Genomic DNA, 17,502 nt, shown 5'->3' with positions numbered 1-17,502 from the left:
TGACCTTTATTCCAGTGGCTTGGGAACAAAAGTTAACTTCAGAACTTATCTTCCACAGGACAATGCAATTAGTTATAGGTAGATGGCACAGGGTCAGTGCTTTCCTTTTAATGTTGTAAAATATATACATTTATATTGGCTTATGTTTACAATAGAAGTCTTCTGTTTAACTAACTTTGCACAGGTTTAATTTGATTCAGTGACTTAGTCTACTAATTAATGAATTGTAGGAAAGTTAAATATATTAGAATGAACTTGTGAAGGCGATAATTATAGGAAAAAATATTTTGAGGCACTGTAATTATTGTAAAAATTAATCTGTGACGGCTAAATAAAGTGCTGCACTCAGAAAAAAAATCCCCAAATTGAATTTAAAATGATTAGCATTTATCATTTACTTTTAACATAGTGCTTCCAGGCAAAGGGGGAAAGTTGGTAAATAGAAGTTTGGATTTTTTTTCCTTCTCCTTGGGAGTGTGTGTTAGTTACTGTTTTTTAGTTTTGATCTATGGAAACAATGCTTATTTAGGTTTCAGATGCTCTTATTTTTCCCTCTCTTTTTAATAAACTTTTTGGTGATAATTTTAACATAGTTAATATTGTTAACTAGGGTTTTTTTGTGGTTGTGCATTGTAAGAAAAGTAAAATTAAAATTCATATTTGGAAGAAAGAAAAATACTGCTTTTTTTTTTTTTTTTTTTTTTTGAGATGGAGTATTCCTCTTGTTGCCCAGGCTGGAGTGCAGTGGTGCGATCTCGGCTCACTGCCTCCTCCGCCTCCTGGGTTCAAGCAATTCTCCTGCCTCAGCCTCCCAAGTAGCTGGGATTACAGGCATGAACCACCAGGCCTGGCTAATTTTGTATTTTTAGTGGAGATGGGGTTTCATCGTGTTGGTCAGGCTGATCTCAAACTCCTGACCTCAGGTGATCTGCCCACCTCAGCCTCCCAAAGTGCTGGGGTTACAAGCATGAGCCACCGCACCCTGCCAAAAAATACTACTTTTTAAAGAGGGTTTTGGAACAAACGGAGATTTTTTAAAAATGCAATATAAAATGAGTAGACTCGTTATACTTGTTTTCGCAAGTCTATATGTATTTTAAAAGTTCACCTTCTGTACCTGTGTCCCTTGTATTAAGGCATTTAATGTATTTAATGAGTATTAAATTAGTTTCAGATTCAGGTTCTAAAGCAAAATACTAGTTTGAGTGCTGTGTAGGTTAAATGTTGTGGTTTGATTATCACACATTTTTTTATCTGTGTGGAAAACTTGAGATGAAACCATCTTTTAGAAGTAATTTACTGTTGCGTAATTTTAAAAACAAGGTTTTATTAGTAAACTCAAAAGTGTTCATTTATTCCCATTTCTCCTCAGATAACTTCAAGTGATGTACGAAAAGGTTTGGAGTTCATTTTTGTGGAAAGACTTTAAATTGGTGTTAGAACCACTAAACATCTTCAAATGGTACTAAGAGGAAAAAAAAGAGAAACATTTTTCTAAATATTCAACTATAACTGCTGTTTTCTGACTAAAATAATAACCATCTAACCACTGGTTTCTAAGGCACTGCCTATTCCAGCACTTTCAAGTAGCTGTGACATTACATGTTGTCATCACAGTCCATCAGCTAACCGGTTGCCCTTGACCTTGTGCATTTGGTCTACAGTTTCTACAAAAATGTTACAAATTTTGTTCTCTAAACAATTTGTTGATTAAGTGATCAACAACCTGAAGAAAATATCAATTTTTAATTGACAAAGACTTTATATCTTAGTGATTTTAGTTTTATTTCACTTTATTTGGCAACATTTTCATCTGAATTGTATAGATATATGATTTTCTAGTGACTATATGTTAGGAACAAAAGACAAAATAGTATCAGCACATTATAAATATTTAGCTTACTAAATATTTGTAATTATTTTTACATCCATTTATTTCTAGCTTGTTCTCCAGCACTTAAGTTTGAAAGTTTCATCCTAAAATATATACTACAGGAAAGTTCCAGTTCATTTTCATGCATGGATTATTAAATTTTTCACTTGTAAATGTAGGTTTTTATGAAAATTAAACATTCCCCTATTTTTCTTTAAATTTTATACAAAGCACTTTAATGATAGATGCAACCTTATTTTTCAGTTCCTATTTTTTTAAAGACCACACATTTACTAATGTTAATATAAAGGTAATAAATAGCTTACTGATATTTTATGGATGCAGACAATCCATGCACAACCACTTCTTATGATACTACTTTATTTCCTTAAATATTGCTACAAAAGGAAGATGCGGGTGTAAGCCCTGATTTTTTTTTCTCCCAAGAAAAATCTTAAAGGACCACTTTAGATAATATTTGATTCCTACTGTAAAATTTAGAAAATGATTAATTCTTGTCCATTTTTGTAATCAAGATTTTAGGAAAAACAGAAATACATCTATCTTTATGAAATTTTGGGCAGGTTTTTGTGTATCAATATTTTGTACTTTTTAGGGAATATTTTATTTTTTAGTTATTTGTGTCAAATTATAATTATAAAAGGTACAGCAGAAAATATACCATGTTTTTATATAGGTTCACACCTGTACTTAGGAGGGACCCTGTCCATCTATATACTTTTTGTATAAAATTTTAAAATGTTAAAGATCCACAAGGTCTTAATAAAATGATTCTATAGCTAGAAAAACATTTACCTTCCCAGTGCTTTGCACTAAAATATACTGTGAAAGGAAACTAGAAAGACTGTAACTATTGCTGGAAATGTTCTATATTGAATGTACATGTTCTTGTTGGAAAAATGTACTATATGTGATGGAAATAAACCAGACTCGAAGTTATTTCAGCTAAATGTGCTTCAGCAAAGGTGCATTGGTTGAAACTTAAATGTTTTATTATCAAATTTAAACTTATTCAGTGACTATGAGCAGCTACACTTGAATTATATTCTGATAGTTTTATTTCTAAGAAATAGAGTAATAATTTCTCTTTAATTTAAAAACAGATTTACTTTCCAACATATTGAAAATTTGTACTTATAGATCTAACTTTAATAACTAATAGTATAATATATTTAGGGAACTAAATGTGTAGGTGGGTATTTCATTTATAAGCCATCTTCATTAGTTGCACATTATTAAACCTATATGTTTGACTTTTGCAAGGTGTTATCTTTTATGCATTCCTACACACAAGACATATTCCAAAGATATTTTCCAGATAAATGCGGATAACCCCTGAAAAGATATGAGGATTCCTAAAAAGCTTGGGGTTGCTCTTTGCAGCATCCTCTCATTTGTATGCCAGCCTTTTCCTCTCTGCTTGCTTGTTAAATACTATAGAGAAGAAAGAAAACTTGATGTTGGAGGTGGGGAGCCCATTGCTAGAATTCCCTTACTCTACCCACCTGTTTCTACAGGACCATTCACAGTATGTCTCCTCTGTAGTAATTCTGGGGCCCCAGAATAGGAATCTATAGGAGGAAGTAAATGAGAGTTCTAGGGCTGTCAAAAGATTTCATCTGGGTCGTGTAGGAAAAATAGCACTGTGTCAGTACTTGAGTAAATTAGATTGGAAACATCATAATAGCTGGATTAATTGATAATGGCATATATAAGAGAAGCTGAACTAGGACCAGTTTAGAAAGGTAGAACAAACAAGTGACCAGAAAGTATTGTTCTTCGTATTCCTTTCTGGTCTTCATCCTTCCTGATTTGACTTGAGCTCTGTCGTTTCAGGGGCTCAGGCTTAAGGCTCTTGAGAAGAGGCCTAAGAAGTTTGTGTGGGAAGCTTTTCTGCATATAGGCTACATAAACACATATTTAGGTGACTTTTTATTGTTATAGTGAGGATTAAAGCACACAAAGAGCCATCATAAACTGCTTATTTTATGTAAGACCTATCTGGCTATAAATTATATCTACCTTTGCTGCTATTTGATCAGTTAAGAGTTTTCCTATAGAATTGAACTTACCATCCTTCCCAAAGATGCCTTCCATTCCTAAGTGTGGTGGAAGAGGAGAAACAACAGGTGTAGGTTGCACTTCAACTTCATAAGTTTGAATAGTACAAATGAGAGCTGAAGTATAGCTGACATTGGGCAGGTGTTCACTAGACATACCTTGAATACACAACCACCATTTTTTTTTTGTTTATGTTTCCATTCCCTCCCCCTCCCCTTTACTCTTTAAGAAGAAATCTTTGAAGAATGTATGCATTACCCATTCTTAGGTTTTAGTTTTTTGCCTAGTTTTGTATATATGAATTAAGTTTTTGGTTGACACAAGTTGCTTTAGTTGTTGAAATGTACCTTCAGATTTTTAAGGAACATATTATATTTATGGTCAATAAATAGTCTGTTGTACTTAGTTTGCATTAAAGAGCCTATGGATGCAGCAGTGGGGAGTTAATGATTTTGCTATGGCATGAGGCTGTGGGTATAGAAAGAGGAGTTTCCCTATAGGTGTCATGGCAGATACATGTGGAGATAGGTACAAGTGGCTATCATTTCCTGTTGTGAAGTTGCAAAAGATCTCTTCAAACAGCGTGACTTCTGAAAATGAGGTAGAAATGCTTCAAAAATTTTGGAAATTATGTTTCCAGGTTTCCTGCAGTGACCCATTGAAGTATTCTAGATCCCTAGTTTGGAGTTGGAGAAGTTATTTTTCTAATGGAATCCATAGATTATCAGGATTATGATTTAGCCATGGCTTTCAGTTGATCTGAAGCCAAGCTCTAAGATATATGTGGCAGGATATTGGCTGTGCTGTTAGACAAAATCCTTCTGTACTCTGTGCTATCCTTTCGTCTCTCTTTGACTTTAAGAGCTAAAGGGATCCTTGATAAAATTGAAAAGGAATAAGGATCAGCAATTTCAGGAATAGCTGTTCTGTGGTTTTTAAGGCGTTAAACACATGGGTAGAATGCAGATTAAAAACATGTCTCACTTAAAACCTACAATTATTTTGGCTTTTCTAACTAACTTTCCAGATTCATTTCTCTCCTCCTAATTTGTTTCTATACCCTATTCCTCTGAGCTTCCAGCTCCTACCTTGCCTTTATTTCTTCTAGTTTAGTGGAAATCATTAGTACCAAGATAGCTAAAGTGTTTTTGGAAGGGTAAGAGTGTGGAAAATGCAGCTCATTTCCTCCTGAATCTTTATTGCTCCATACCAAATTTGGGAGGCTTATTATTTTCAAGCCTCTTCCTCTACATATTTGCACCACTACAACACCACAAACAAAAAGGGACCTAGCATACCATAGGTGCATCTGCTTGAGAAAATGCCCAAAGTTGGAGGTTTTGATGTTTGTGTCCACTCAGCAGAATTAATTTGCTTGATTGTCCATTTTTGATGTCAGGGACTGTCTTGATAATTTTGTATGGTGCCTAGCACATTTTCATGTATACCAAGACACTTTAAATAAATATTTGATAATGGCATTGAGGCAAGGAAGCCTTTTCCATCTCTAAATTGTACTATCATGTATATTGAGACTTCGAGTCTTAAAATTTTATCTTCTCAATATTGATGAATTTCACTTATTTTTAGGAAATTTTACCAGTGTTAAGTGTTTATAAAAAAGAAAGATAATTCTTAGTAATAGCTAATAATAATGAACATTTATGGTGTGCTTGTTATATGCCAAGCACTCTGCTAAATCTACACATGTAATGTCCCTAATCCTACCAACAACTCTATGAAGTAAAACCTATTCTTTCATTATCCCTATTTTACGGAACAGAAAATAGAAACTTAGAAAAGTTCAGTGATTTACTTAGGTTCACATAGCTGGTAAGAAACTTACACTAGATCTGACAAAACCTGTGCCCTTAGTGCAACCTTACATTTGCACATTTTAGTATTTGCAAAGCACATTTAGTACATTATCATTTTGTCAGCTTAAAGTAATGATCTGGAATTTTAGTTGGTGAAATGTTTGGATCCATAAATTATTTCCTATGTGAGACCTTGTGCAAGTTTACTTAAACCTTCCGTGCCTTAGTTACCTATAAGGGAGATTATCGTTACCTATAATGGGGCTATTATTTCTTATCTTATAGGTTTTTCTGAGGATAAAATGAAAAATACCTATAATGCACTTAGAATAGTTTCTGGCATATCACAATAAATGTTATATAATATTGCTGTGACTTGCACAACATATTCAAGTATGGAATTTTTTACCTATTGTGCATAGAAATTTATGCATTAGATGAGAATTTTATTGCTACACATTCAATTTTATCTGCTGGTTTTGTATTTAATTGGGACAGTGAAGGCAACCAACTATGTTATTTGCTGCTAATTCTCTTCTAGTCAGATACTAGTAGTTTATCATTCTCATACATTTTTCATTTACTTTGAAAAAGACATTAGGGAGTTTTAAGCACATTGATTTTAAGTTAGGCTTTGTTTTTATGGTTTCTCCCCAGAATAATACATATGTCTCAACATTTGCATTAGTTATTTGTCTCATCACACAACTGTTTTACTTTTGGTCATGTGTAAGATACTGACATGAAGCAAATATTAATTGGATAACATACTAAAATATTTTGATGAAACAAAACTTGTAGCAATGTAGTACTGCTTGAAAGGAAGCATTCAGTTATGGAAATAAAAGGTTCTTCAGGAGAGCACGATTTGGGCTGAATCAGAAATTTCTTTGGTGAATGTGTCATGAAGAGATAAAAAGAGAATAGCAATTATTAAAAGTCCTGTCAATGGTTGTCATTTGTGGCAGTACTCCACATTTTAGCTAAGGCCCTAGTACTGTTACATTATCTGCTGAGAGAGTTTACTCTCACACCTGACTGTTTTTGATCTGGCTTTTTAAATGATAAGGTGATGATTTTAGAAATGTCAGTGTTCAGGGACTAGCATAATTTGCATCTCCAGAGAACCTTTGAGTCCCTAGATTTGGATGACTCTTCACATTCTGAACTTCAGATCAAATGCTGGTATTCTTATACCTGTTCAGCTTCTTTATGTTTCTGATACTCAAGTGCTTGTGTCAGGTAGCGAGAACATATTCCTGGGATGCAAAACATTGTAATGTTTAAACAGTAGAATGTTGTGATTGAAAAAATAGCCAAAATAAACAAAACAACCTGTCTTTGGATGCTTGAGCATCCTATCTGGCTGTCCTGCTCTGTATAATCTGGCAACATTTTCAGTACAAGAGTATGTAATGATGTTATTTTCAGATGAGAAATTATTATACCAAAATGAACGTTAGGTGCATTTAGCTTTCATTACAAGTTAGGTTTTGAAAATTGGATTTTAATCCCATCTGTTTGTGGGACTGTCCTGAAAATAAATTAGCTCTGAGAAATAGAACTGTGGCTTTTAGTCAGACTTTCCCAGCTGTGCAAAAGTGTTTTTAAAAACAGTTGAAACTCTTCTTACTTTGGTGTACCTGAACCCTAAAGTACCTGCTAGTAGCTTTTATTTTAGATGGACAGAAAAAGCAAATAATACTTTTCTTCTAAGAAAAAAATAGTGAAGCATTAGGAACATAGTGTGCACAAATGATTGAATTACATGAACCACCCAGGACTTTTAGGGAAATAATTTTTATGTAGTTTCCTTCAGTTTTAACATAGAAGTTGTTAGGGAGGAAGATGTTAGGGTAGTTTTATATAAACTTCTGTAGGAGAGTAGCCATGTTATTTGCATGCCTCTTGCTTATTAGATATATATCAAATTCCTTGTGATGCAGTGCACTGGGCATTTGTAGATGTTTGAGAATTTTTTAGCCTCATTCTCCTTTCTTTGTGTAGGTAGGCTTTGAGAGGATGATAGGGTAATGAGGCCCCCAGAGATAAACAAGAACACGTTTAGTGAAACTTAACGAATAATTTTCCGGACTTAGAAGTTATACTTTCCACAAAACGTCTTCCCAATTTTCCGATTTTTCCTTTCTTTACCTGGCCATCTTGACTAATCAGCTATTGTTTATTGTGATTCTAAGAGAACAACTTCACTTATTTCCCATAAAATTCGGCCACAAACAGATTTACACATACATAAGGGCAAGAAATTTTTAAAGGAGTTTTTGGTTTTGTTTTGGTTTTGTTTATTTAACTGCCCTGGATATCTTTTTAATTTCAAAGTGCACAATTGTAATGGTAGGAGGTGTTAATTTTTAAGGTTCAGGATAGAGGCCCTTCTGTCTAGAACAGTTAACTAGGGGTAAGTAACACTGTTCAAACCACAAATGCTGCAAGATGGAAGTCAGACCTACAATGCTTGGATTGCCAGCCACCATCCGGCTTGCCATGTCATCTAATTGGAGGTGTGTGAGTGCATATGTACCCATATATACAAATGTTATGTTATGCTCTTTTTTTGAGTTGCAAGCACAGAATTTTACTTGGTAGCTTCTAAGGGGAGTTTTATTAGAAGACTTTATTTGGGGTAATATGGGAGATGTGAGTGACCAGGCCTTATAGGAATCCAAGGGTAATTGTACAACTTGTCTTCACCATTCAGATTTCAACTAGGTAGGTGTTACAGAAATTAGAAAAAAAGAAATCAATGCAACTCTAGTGTCTGGATGTTGCCCTCGAGCAGCAGAAGTATTGCTTCTCTGCTGCTATTAGTCCTTTTCAGACTGCTTTATTTTTTTTTTAAATGAATTACCTCACCCTGTGTCTTCTCAATATAGTCGTAACTGCCTCGTTCTGCCCTCTGCTCTATGTCTTTCAGCTACTTTCCCCTTCTGTACAGCTTGAGTTCAGTCTCCTATAAGAGGAAATCTAATTAGTCCAGTTAGAGACATTGCCTGTTGGGCAAATCTCTCATGTCAGGCCCCTTCATAGGTTGCTGGTCAATCTGTAGATTGGCTGCTCTTGGGACAGTTGCTCTCTCTTGGTCCTGTCACTTGTGATCATGGTGGCAGAGTCAGTGGCATAAAGCATGGCCCTGGGCCCCATAGTAGGAATCTTTTGGTGGGAATCTTTTAAAAGATGATAGTCCTAAAATGTGATGAGCTTTCCAGTGTACATGTTTTTCTTTCTTTTGAAAGGTGACAGAATGAAAGGCAAGTTGTGATCTTGACTGTTATGTCCATGCAATATCAGCAGTCCTTTCCATACTGAGAAAACGTCTTTTGATCAGTATCTGCCTTTCCTTTTCTAAACTGCCTGATAATTCTTTCTTTGGCTTTGTAGATTCATAGACAGCCTAAAGTTTTCACTCAGAAAGAGCCATCACATTTTTTGTAGCAGCATATTAGGCCACTGTGTCAGTTGCTATTTTCCAGACATCCACAATTATGCTGCACAGTTTGAGTTGGTGATTTAGTGAATCCTCAAAGTATTGTTTCTGCTTTTCTATTTGTGCTTGCCACATTTGGGCTTACTGTGCAATGGCTGCTTTATATCCTGTCATTCGTTCCTTCAATGACAGACACTATCCAGCATCCATCATATGCCTAGCATCATTCCATTCTTTTGGGGAAACAATCACACAATGGTTAAAGCACAAATTTTTTAAGAGTCAAGAAGACCTGAGTTCAAGTCCTGGCTTCTTTGCTTACTAGCTCTGTAGTGTGGGCAAGTTACCAAATCTTTCTAAGCTTCAATTTTCCTGTCTGTAAAATGATTATATTAGAAACTACCTTATAGGTATGTTTATTGTGGGAGTTTATAAAAGCTTAAATGATGTATGTAATGTACTTAGCACAATACCTGGCTCAGGGAAGAGCTCAGTAAATATTGCTGTTGTAGTGATCACTGAACTTGTATCAGTTTCTTTCTGAAATACTTTCTAACACTTAGCTTCTGGTTATCTTGCTTTGCCATTTGATGTTCGTTGCCTTCTTGTTGGCAATAATCCAACCGTTAAATGAAAAGTCAAATGTAACATCTGTGATAAGGCCAAGATACACAGAAGTTTATTAAGTTAGAGCACTTCGTTATTTTATGGGCCTTTATGCTGGAGTTTGATGCCATTTTTGGTGGAACCTTTTGCTAATTATTCAAGAATTTGCTGATCTTTTATGATATTATTTTGCTTCTTCATGATTAATGTCTTATTGAACAATATGTAGTTTTGAATAGCAAACTCAGGACACTTTTTTTTTTTTTTGGTAAACTTTAGGCTGTGGGTACAGGAATGTATTTTGAGTTTACAAGCAAGAATTGTTTTCTTTGTATCACCAATGCCTCATAGTGTACCTAGCACACAACAGTTACTAAGAGAATGATGGAGGAAGAAAGAAGGAAGGCAGGAACAACACTTCAGTTATCTTCAGGCGTATCATTAGTCAATAGTCTGTCTTGGCTTTTACTTCTTTTCCGATCACATGATCTAATTTGTATAGCTTCTCTACATGTGAGATTCCTCTTCATTTCTGGTTACTTATGGTTTCTGTTGCCTGCCTTCATTGTGTGAACCTTCTAGATTATGTCATTGCTACTAAGTAATAGTGACAGGTTCAAACTCATGGTATGCTACATGGACTGTATTAGTATTAGCCCATATATAATTGCATGCTATATGGGTGTGCATTTAGTGATTTTTCTTGATAATTCTTAATATTTACCTTTGTTTAATTCATACTTAATCTAATTCCATGAAATGCAGCTCACCTTTCACTTCGTGTTCCACTTCCAGATCCAAACAAAGCATGCCTACAATTCTTGATTGATGGTGCTTTCTCTCATTTACATAATCTTAAGAAGTGGAGTTGATTGGTTATCATTTCATTTATCCTTGCCTGTTTCAAACTTTTCACACTGTTCTTAAGCCTTCAGCCCCATCTTTGCTTCCTTTATAAAAGTCAGATCTTGCTTATATCATGACAAAAAGTAGAGGACATTTGTTTACGCTCTCTTTTCACATCAGGACTATTTTTTATCTGCTGTCCCTTCTTTGGAGGAAGAGCTGTTCTTCTGTTCCAAGTCCAGCACTTCCACCCTTGCCTGTCTACTTCACTGGACTTTCTTCCAACAACTCCTCCTCTTTACCCCTCCCCAGCTTCTGTCTCCCTGTCCACTAGCTCCTCTTCCTCAACCTACAAACATGTTCAAATTCCTTTCAGTCAAAAAATAAACTTCTGTACTACCTTGAACCTAGTTACTGCCATCTAGTCTGTCAAACTTCCATGTTCTCTCATACTACCCTGTGTTAGTCCTGATTCTGTCACACTGTAATTGTTTATTTCCTTCTTTTCCTTCTACATCAGACTGTAAGCTTCTGAGAAATCTGTCTCTTGATCATGGTTGATTCACGAAAGCCCACGCTAGTTCCTAGTGCATCATAGGCATTCAGTAAATATTTTTTTGAATGAATGAACAGTGTTAGAGCCATGGCTATGCCATTCACTTTGTGAACCATCTGTAATTTTTTTCTACCCCTATATTTCAGTTGAAAGTTCACTTGAAGGTCACCACATAAATGTGAAATCGAGTGACTTCTCTCTTTACATTATGCTTGACCTCTGCAACCATTAGTGCTTACAAATTTACCTTTTCCACATATTCATGGTCACGTATAACTGGGTCACTTTGGGCCAGTTCCAGTATTGCATTCAAAAGAAGCAGACAAGCCCCAAACCTTTGGAAAGTAATGAACTTCTGTAATGTTTTAGTGAAATCTTCTAATGAGATAGAAATACACAATTAAATAAAGCTCAGCAAACTTCAAATAAGTTCTCTTTACCCACCTTTCTTCCCAAATCCTTACACAGCTTGGCACCTTCAATCTCTCTTTTGTAACAGTTGACCCAAAACTTGTACCCTTTTGGCCAAAAACCCCTTGTCCCTTGTCCCCTTTTTTCATATTCTATGTTTATTTTCTTCCAAGAACAGATTATTCTTTCCAGTTTAAATCACTTTAGCCTCTTTTGACTCCTTCCAACCAAGTTCTTTCCTAAACCAGTTATCTTACTCAGTATTTTAGAAGTCCAGGAGCATTGTCTTGATTTCATTTGGTTTGCCCTTACCAACTTTCTTTGCATAATTTTATTTAATCTCAATGCCTCACATCAGTGAGTTTTCCCTGACCTCCTGGGTGTCTCCCTTCTGTGTCTCTGTGGTGCCCCATTTATAACTCTCTTGAAATAATCTATTTCTCTCTCTTTTCTAAGCTATACATTTCTTAAGGGTAGGGGTCCTGTCTTTTTTTTCTATACCCCTGTGTCTAGCATAGTACCTAGAACATGGTGGGTGTTGATAAATGTTTACTGGATTGATGTTTCTGTGAAATTTAATACTTTCTCTTTTGCCACTGACTTTTGTTTTGTTACTAGGTCTTCAAACATGGATTAAGGTTTCCTTAATGTCTTTTATTCTTTTTATATACTCTTAGTGATTCCTCTATTCCCATCGTGTCACTTACCACTTCTATAAAGATGACTCCTGGTCCGTTTTCTAGTCTGGCCATTCTCCTTAAGACCATTTGTTTTCAAAGCTGCATATCAGACATCTCCACATGAATGTGTCACCGGTATCTTAAATGCAACAAAAAACTCAGTAATCCAAACTTATCTTCCTTTTAAAATTTGTTCCTCCCTATGTGCTCCTTGTCTCAGTTATTCTAACCCTACCCTTCCGGTTACCTATGCTAGTTGGAATCCTGGCAAATGCCTTAACTTCTTTCTTTTATACTCTCCCTAATCTGTGATCAATGCCTATCCATCCTGCCTCTGCATGTTTTTCACATTTGCTTCCCCTTCCCATCTCTACTCTTAGTAGTTTTGTTATCACTTACCTTCACTATTGCAGTAGTCTCTTAACTGACCTTCTCTAATCTGTCTTCCATTGTGTTGTTAGAAATATCTTCCTAAAACACAGATCTGTTGTTACTGTATATTCATCACTTGACTAATTTACTTATCTTTCAGGTCTCTGCCAAATGTCACTTCTAAATAAAGATAAAGTATGTCTGCCTTCCTTGTTTGTTTCATGTTCCTTTCCTACTGTCATCTAATACCATTTGTAATTATGTTTATATTTGTGCATTGATTTGTTTAATGTCTTTCTTCCCACTGGAGAGATTTATGTAAGGGACTAGGGAGAGTTATGTAGACCCTGAGGCCTAGCACAATGCTTGGGACATAGTAACACTTAAAACATATCTGTTGAATGAGTTAATGGATAATAGCAAAGTACAGGCAGTACAGGCAAACAGATACCAAGAAGCAAAGGCAGGGAAGTTACAGGGTCCTAGACTCTTACTACATTCTCACAGACCTTAATCTGTAGTTTAAAATAGTAGTGGGTTTCTCCCTTTTGCTTTTTGCATTTATTTCCCTAAAGATGAGAGTGAGCAACTTAACTACTCCACACTGACACTTTAGTGAGGGCACTGTGGAACCTTTTTAATCAGAGGATGGAACCAGGCTTGATGGTGATTCAATCAAAGCAGTTTTAGTGTCACACTTGTCTGATGGAGGCAATTTGTATTTCTGAGGAAATTCCAATCAAGTAACAGATTACTAGATTTTTTTCCTGGTCTGAATATTATTTTTGGGCATTTCCGCAAAAAGCTTTTTGGGAAAGGTAGTTCTTACACTGGGGCTTGGAATAATTGTATCTCTGTGCTTGGCCTTGGAATAATTCTATCTCTGTTGGAATTGTGCACACGTTGAGGCCTGAGGTGTCATCTTATATAGGGCCTTCACTGTGTGGCTTTCATCTATTCAGCATCTTAGGAGAGAATCATGTTCAACACAGTTTTGCTTTAAGCTTTTTACTTGGTAACAGCAGTTTTGCCTTAAGTTCTAAAGCTTAATAACGAAACTGTGTTGAATGAGAACCTTTCCAAATGATATACTTTTCGACGTAAGCTGAGTTTGTTCATCCAAAGTCATCAAGAATAGGTTATGTTTAGAACACATGGAATGAATAAATATTAGTGAATTCATGAATATAGTTCATGGGCTAAACTTTATTGGATTTTAAATTTCTTTATATGTAATTCCATTCACCTGTTTATTCAGCCATCTACACTTGAGCAACTACTTTATGCCAAGGACTGTACTAAACATTTAGGATTTGAGGAAAAATACAACTTGATTACTCTCAAGAATTTTATAAGTCTAGGCTTTTTTCATGTCTGAGGCCAGAGTGATTTTTCTTTTCCTTTTCTTCACTCAGGATGAAGTACATAGTGGTGTAATCCTAGTTGACTGCAGCCTCCTTCTCCTAGGCTCAGGTGATTCTCCTTCCTCAGCTTCCTGAGTAGCTGGAATACAAGCCTGTACCACCACACCTGGCTAATTTTTATTGTTTATTTTTCGTAGAGATGGGGTCTCTCTGTGTTGCTCAGGCTGGTCTCGAATCCTGGCCTCAAGCAATCCTCCTGACTTGGTCTCACAAAGCGATGGGATTACAGGCACGCACCACCACACCTGGCCTTAGAGTGATTTTCAAAGTGCAAATTCATGCGCTTTTTTCCAAGACCTCAGCTTGGAATGTCCTCTTGTATTACCCACCTCTCTTCTTTCAGGACTCATTTCTTTGGAACCCTCCCTGTCTCTCCAAGGCAGCTGAGTACCCTTCAATATACTCATCCCACCCTCTCCCTCTCCTGTTGTGGCAGTTAGTGCCGTGTTTTGTAATTACCTGTTTATTTGGGTCTCCCCAGCTAGACTGAAAAAGGCCCTTGAAGGCAGGGCTGTGTCCTTGTGTCCTGAGTGCTGAACACAGTACCGAGTACACAGTTTGTGAGCAATAGAATTTGTGGAGGGAATGCATTTTGGATGGAGGCTATTGGTTAAGTGACCTGCAAAACTGCTCCAGTATCATGCCAGGATCAGTCTTCTTTGCTCATTATTGATGAGAAGCAATACTAACTTATGTCTTTATTCCTAACTTAATTATACTCCCAAGTACACATTTGCATGCTTCATTACATACCTGTAGTGATATCAGTGACACTGATAAAAGTATTTTTTCATATTTTAGTTCTCATGTTTTTGACTCTTTATTTTAACTTTGTTGTTGGAAAGTATTTTTTCATATTTTAGTTCTCATGTTTTTGACTCTTTATTTTAACTTTGTTGTTGATTGAATTGAGTATTTGAGTTGCTGTTAGTATAAATAAAAGTTTCCCTCTTGGATGACTTACCATGTTAAAAAAAATCACAAGTAATATTATGCGCTAGTGATACCTTGTGATTTCAAATTTATTTTGTTCCAGCAAAGAATCAGTTTGGGTCTCTTTGGAGAAGGGCATACATCTGAGTTGACCTCAACTTTTCTGTAGGAGAGATTATTGAATCTCCTATAAAGGATTATATGTAAATATATAAATTAACATTTGTCTGTTTTACAAAGTAGAGTGCCTGAAACATGAATATATAAAATGTTATTTTCAGTGTACTAGAGTAAAGGAGTTTGGTATTTAAAGGAGTTCTGTACTTTGGTAAAGCCACAATTCTTTTGATTACACTAGTGGTTGGTTATTTAATCAGGATATGAATTCAAATAGCCGACAAAATTTTGAAAAAATGCAGATGTCTGGCTGACTCCACATCTATCAGATTGCAATTTCTGGTGGTAGTGTCCAAGCTCCTATATATTTTGTACCAACTACACAGGTAATTCGATGGGATAGCCAGAACTACTCAACTATATAAACCAGAGAACCTCGAACCTTAACATATGATCATGTGGGACCTTGTTAAAATGCAGATTCTGAGTCAGGAGTCTGGGTGTGACTTTTTTTCCAGTGCCAGCGAGCTCCATGTGATGTTCATGCTGATGGTGCATGATCCACACTTTGAACAATAAGGCTATAAATAATAACCACCTACATTTTAAAAGATTTCCTTTTTTTTTTCATTTAAGTGTGGTGTATCTGTTCCTACTCTTGCTTATTCTATAAGACAAGTGTAATGGGCTTTAGATCCAGTCTAAAATAGTTTTGTTTTGGATATTGTCTTCCATTAAAGTTTCAGTATGCAGAGGATGAAACTTTGTCCTTTTTTTCCAATGACCATCAGATAAATGATAAACCTGAATCTAAAAGTAATTTCTCATTTCCTATCCTCCTGTCAGCTATGGTCCTTTGAGGTCAAATAAAAGTAGAAGAAGCAAGTCATCTGTTCAGAGACTCTGTTGCCTCTTAAAAATAAAACTCAACTCTGAAGATTACACGTGCTTAATTTTCGTTATGATATTGTTAGGACTAGGTGTGTTTATCGTTTTTAAGGCATTGACTGACAAGTTTGTTTTTGAATAAGCCCTATTTTAAAAATAACTTTAATTTATTTACTTAAAAATATTTTGCTTTCAGGTCCTCTTTGTTAGAATTTTAATTTGGTATGTTCCATACAGAGGTGGAAATAATGTTATAGCTTCTAAATAACTAAATTAACTTTGTTGCTAAGAATTAAAAATAACCCAAACCTTACTGGGTTGATCATAGGAAGCTGAAGGGATACTGGGGCATACGTGACAGATTTACTGATGTGCCTGTAGTTGATTTGGGGGCTGTGGGGTGGTGACAGCTAGAATTGTTTACATGCTACTGATGCGTAGATGGTGTCCTAGATATGCAGGCAAACAGGTATTTGCTAGGTTGAATTAACCCAAATTCCTTTTAGTCTCTTGAGTAATGCAGGCCTTTGTATTACATGTTAATTAAAGAGTTTATTACTTGTAAGACTAGTTGTGTTTGAAATGAGGTATTTGCCTTTTAAAGGTTGAAGATTTCAACTTAGCACGCTTTATTGAGTAGAAGATGAAATAAATTATTTAAAAATATGATAGGGGACAGATTAGTAATAAGCAAATTAAATTATACAATTTTTTTGGCAGAGCTTGTTCAGTATCAAAAGTTAAAGCATTCCATGAGTATTCTTCAGATTTCACTGTCTTACATTGACTTATTTCATTCAGTCAGTAAACAGATAAGCTCCTGCTTCATGTGAGGCACTGAGTAAGGTACAGAGATAAGCAGTGCAGTTCCTCTTCAAGTATGATGGAGGAGGAATACATTTTAAGGACACAGAAGTGGAATATTAAGGCACACTGAAGAGTTAGGAAAGACTTATAATTCTTAAATTTATTCTTGAGTTTTGAAAGAGATAGGCAGAAAAAGTTTCCATGTAGGTACAGAGACATGAAATCACATGTAGATTAAGGGAAGGAGTATGAGACAGGGAAATGGACAAATCAACAAGGCTTTTATGTACCAAGTAAATAGTTTGAACTGTATTTCAAGATTAGGAGTACTGTTGAAAGATTATAAACAGGGACATATAATAGCACCAAGGGAACTGAATTGGAGTGGAGGTGGGGATGTAGGACTGTGTGAGGGAAATCAATTAGGAGACTATTTCAGAAGTCTACGTAAGAGTGATAGGACGTAAATTCAGGTTTTGGCAATGAGACTATAGAAAAGGATACAGGTGAAATAATTATTTCAGAAATGAAATTTTCCAGGCAGTGGAGACGAAGAAAGAATCTAGTATGATTCAGTTTCAGGCATTCTTGTTGAGCAGGTGGGTGGCACCATGCTTCAAGGCAAAGAATACAGGAGGAAGAAGA

General features: G+C 35.6%; 1 protein-coding gene across 2 annotated transcripts in view; it reads left to right on the top strand.

The window, feature by feature from the left end:
- ZNF800 (zinc finger protein 800) overlaps positions 1–17,502 on the top strand; it is a 47,180-nt gene that overhangs the window by 19,191 nt on the left and 10,487 nt on the right. Inside the window, exon 6 of one of the 2 annotated variants that reach the window (XM_007982815.3) lies at positions 1,373–3,153. The exons of the other annotated variant lie outside the window; for it this stretch is intronic. Within the exon in view, the coding sequence (XP_007981006.1) occupies position 1,373 (1 nt within the window). The 3' untranslated portion in view covers positions 1,374–3,153. Of the gene's footprint in view, positions 1–1,372; positions 3,154–17,502 lie in introns of those variants that run through there. 2 annotated transcript variants of the gene reach the window in all.

The sequence above is a fragment of the Chlorocebus sabaeus genome, chromosome 21 (genome assembly GCF_047675955.1).
Source record: "Chlorocebus sabaeus isolate Y175 chromosome 21, mChlSab1.0.hap1, whole genome shotgun sequence".
NCBI classification, from domain to species: domain Eukaryota; kingdom Metazoa; phylum Chordata; class Mammalia; order Primates; family Cercopithecidae; genus Chlorocebus; species Chlorocebus sabaeus.
The sequence above is the reverse complement of the archived record's forward strand: the minus strand, read 5'-3'. Positions and strand labels throughout refer to the sequence as shown.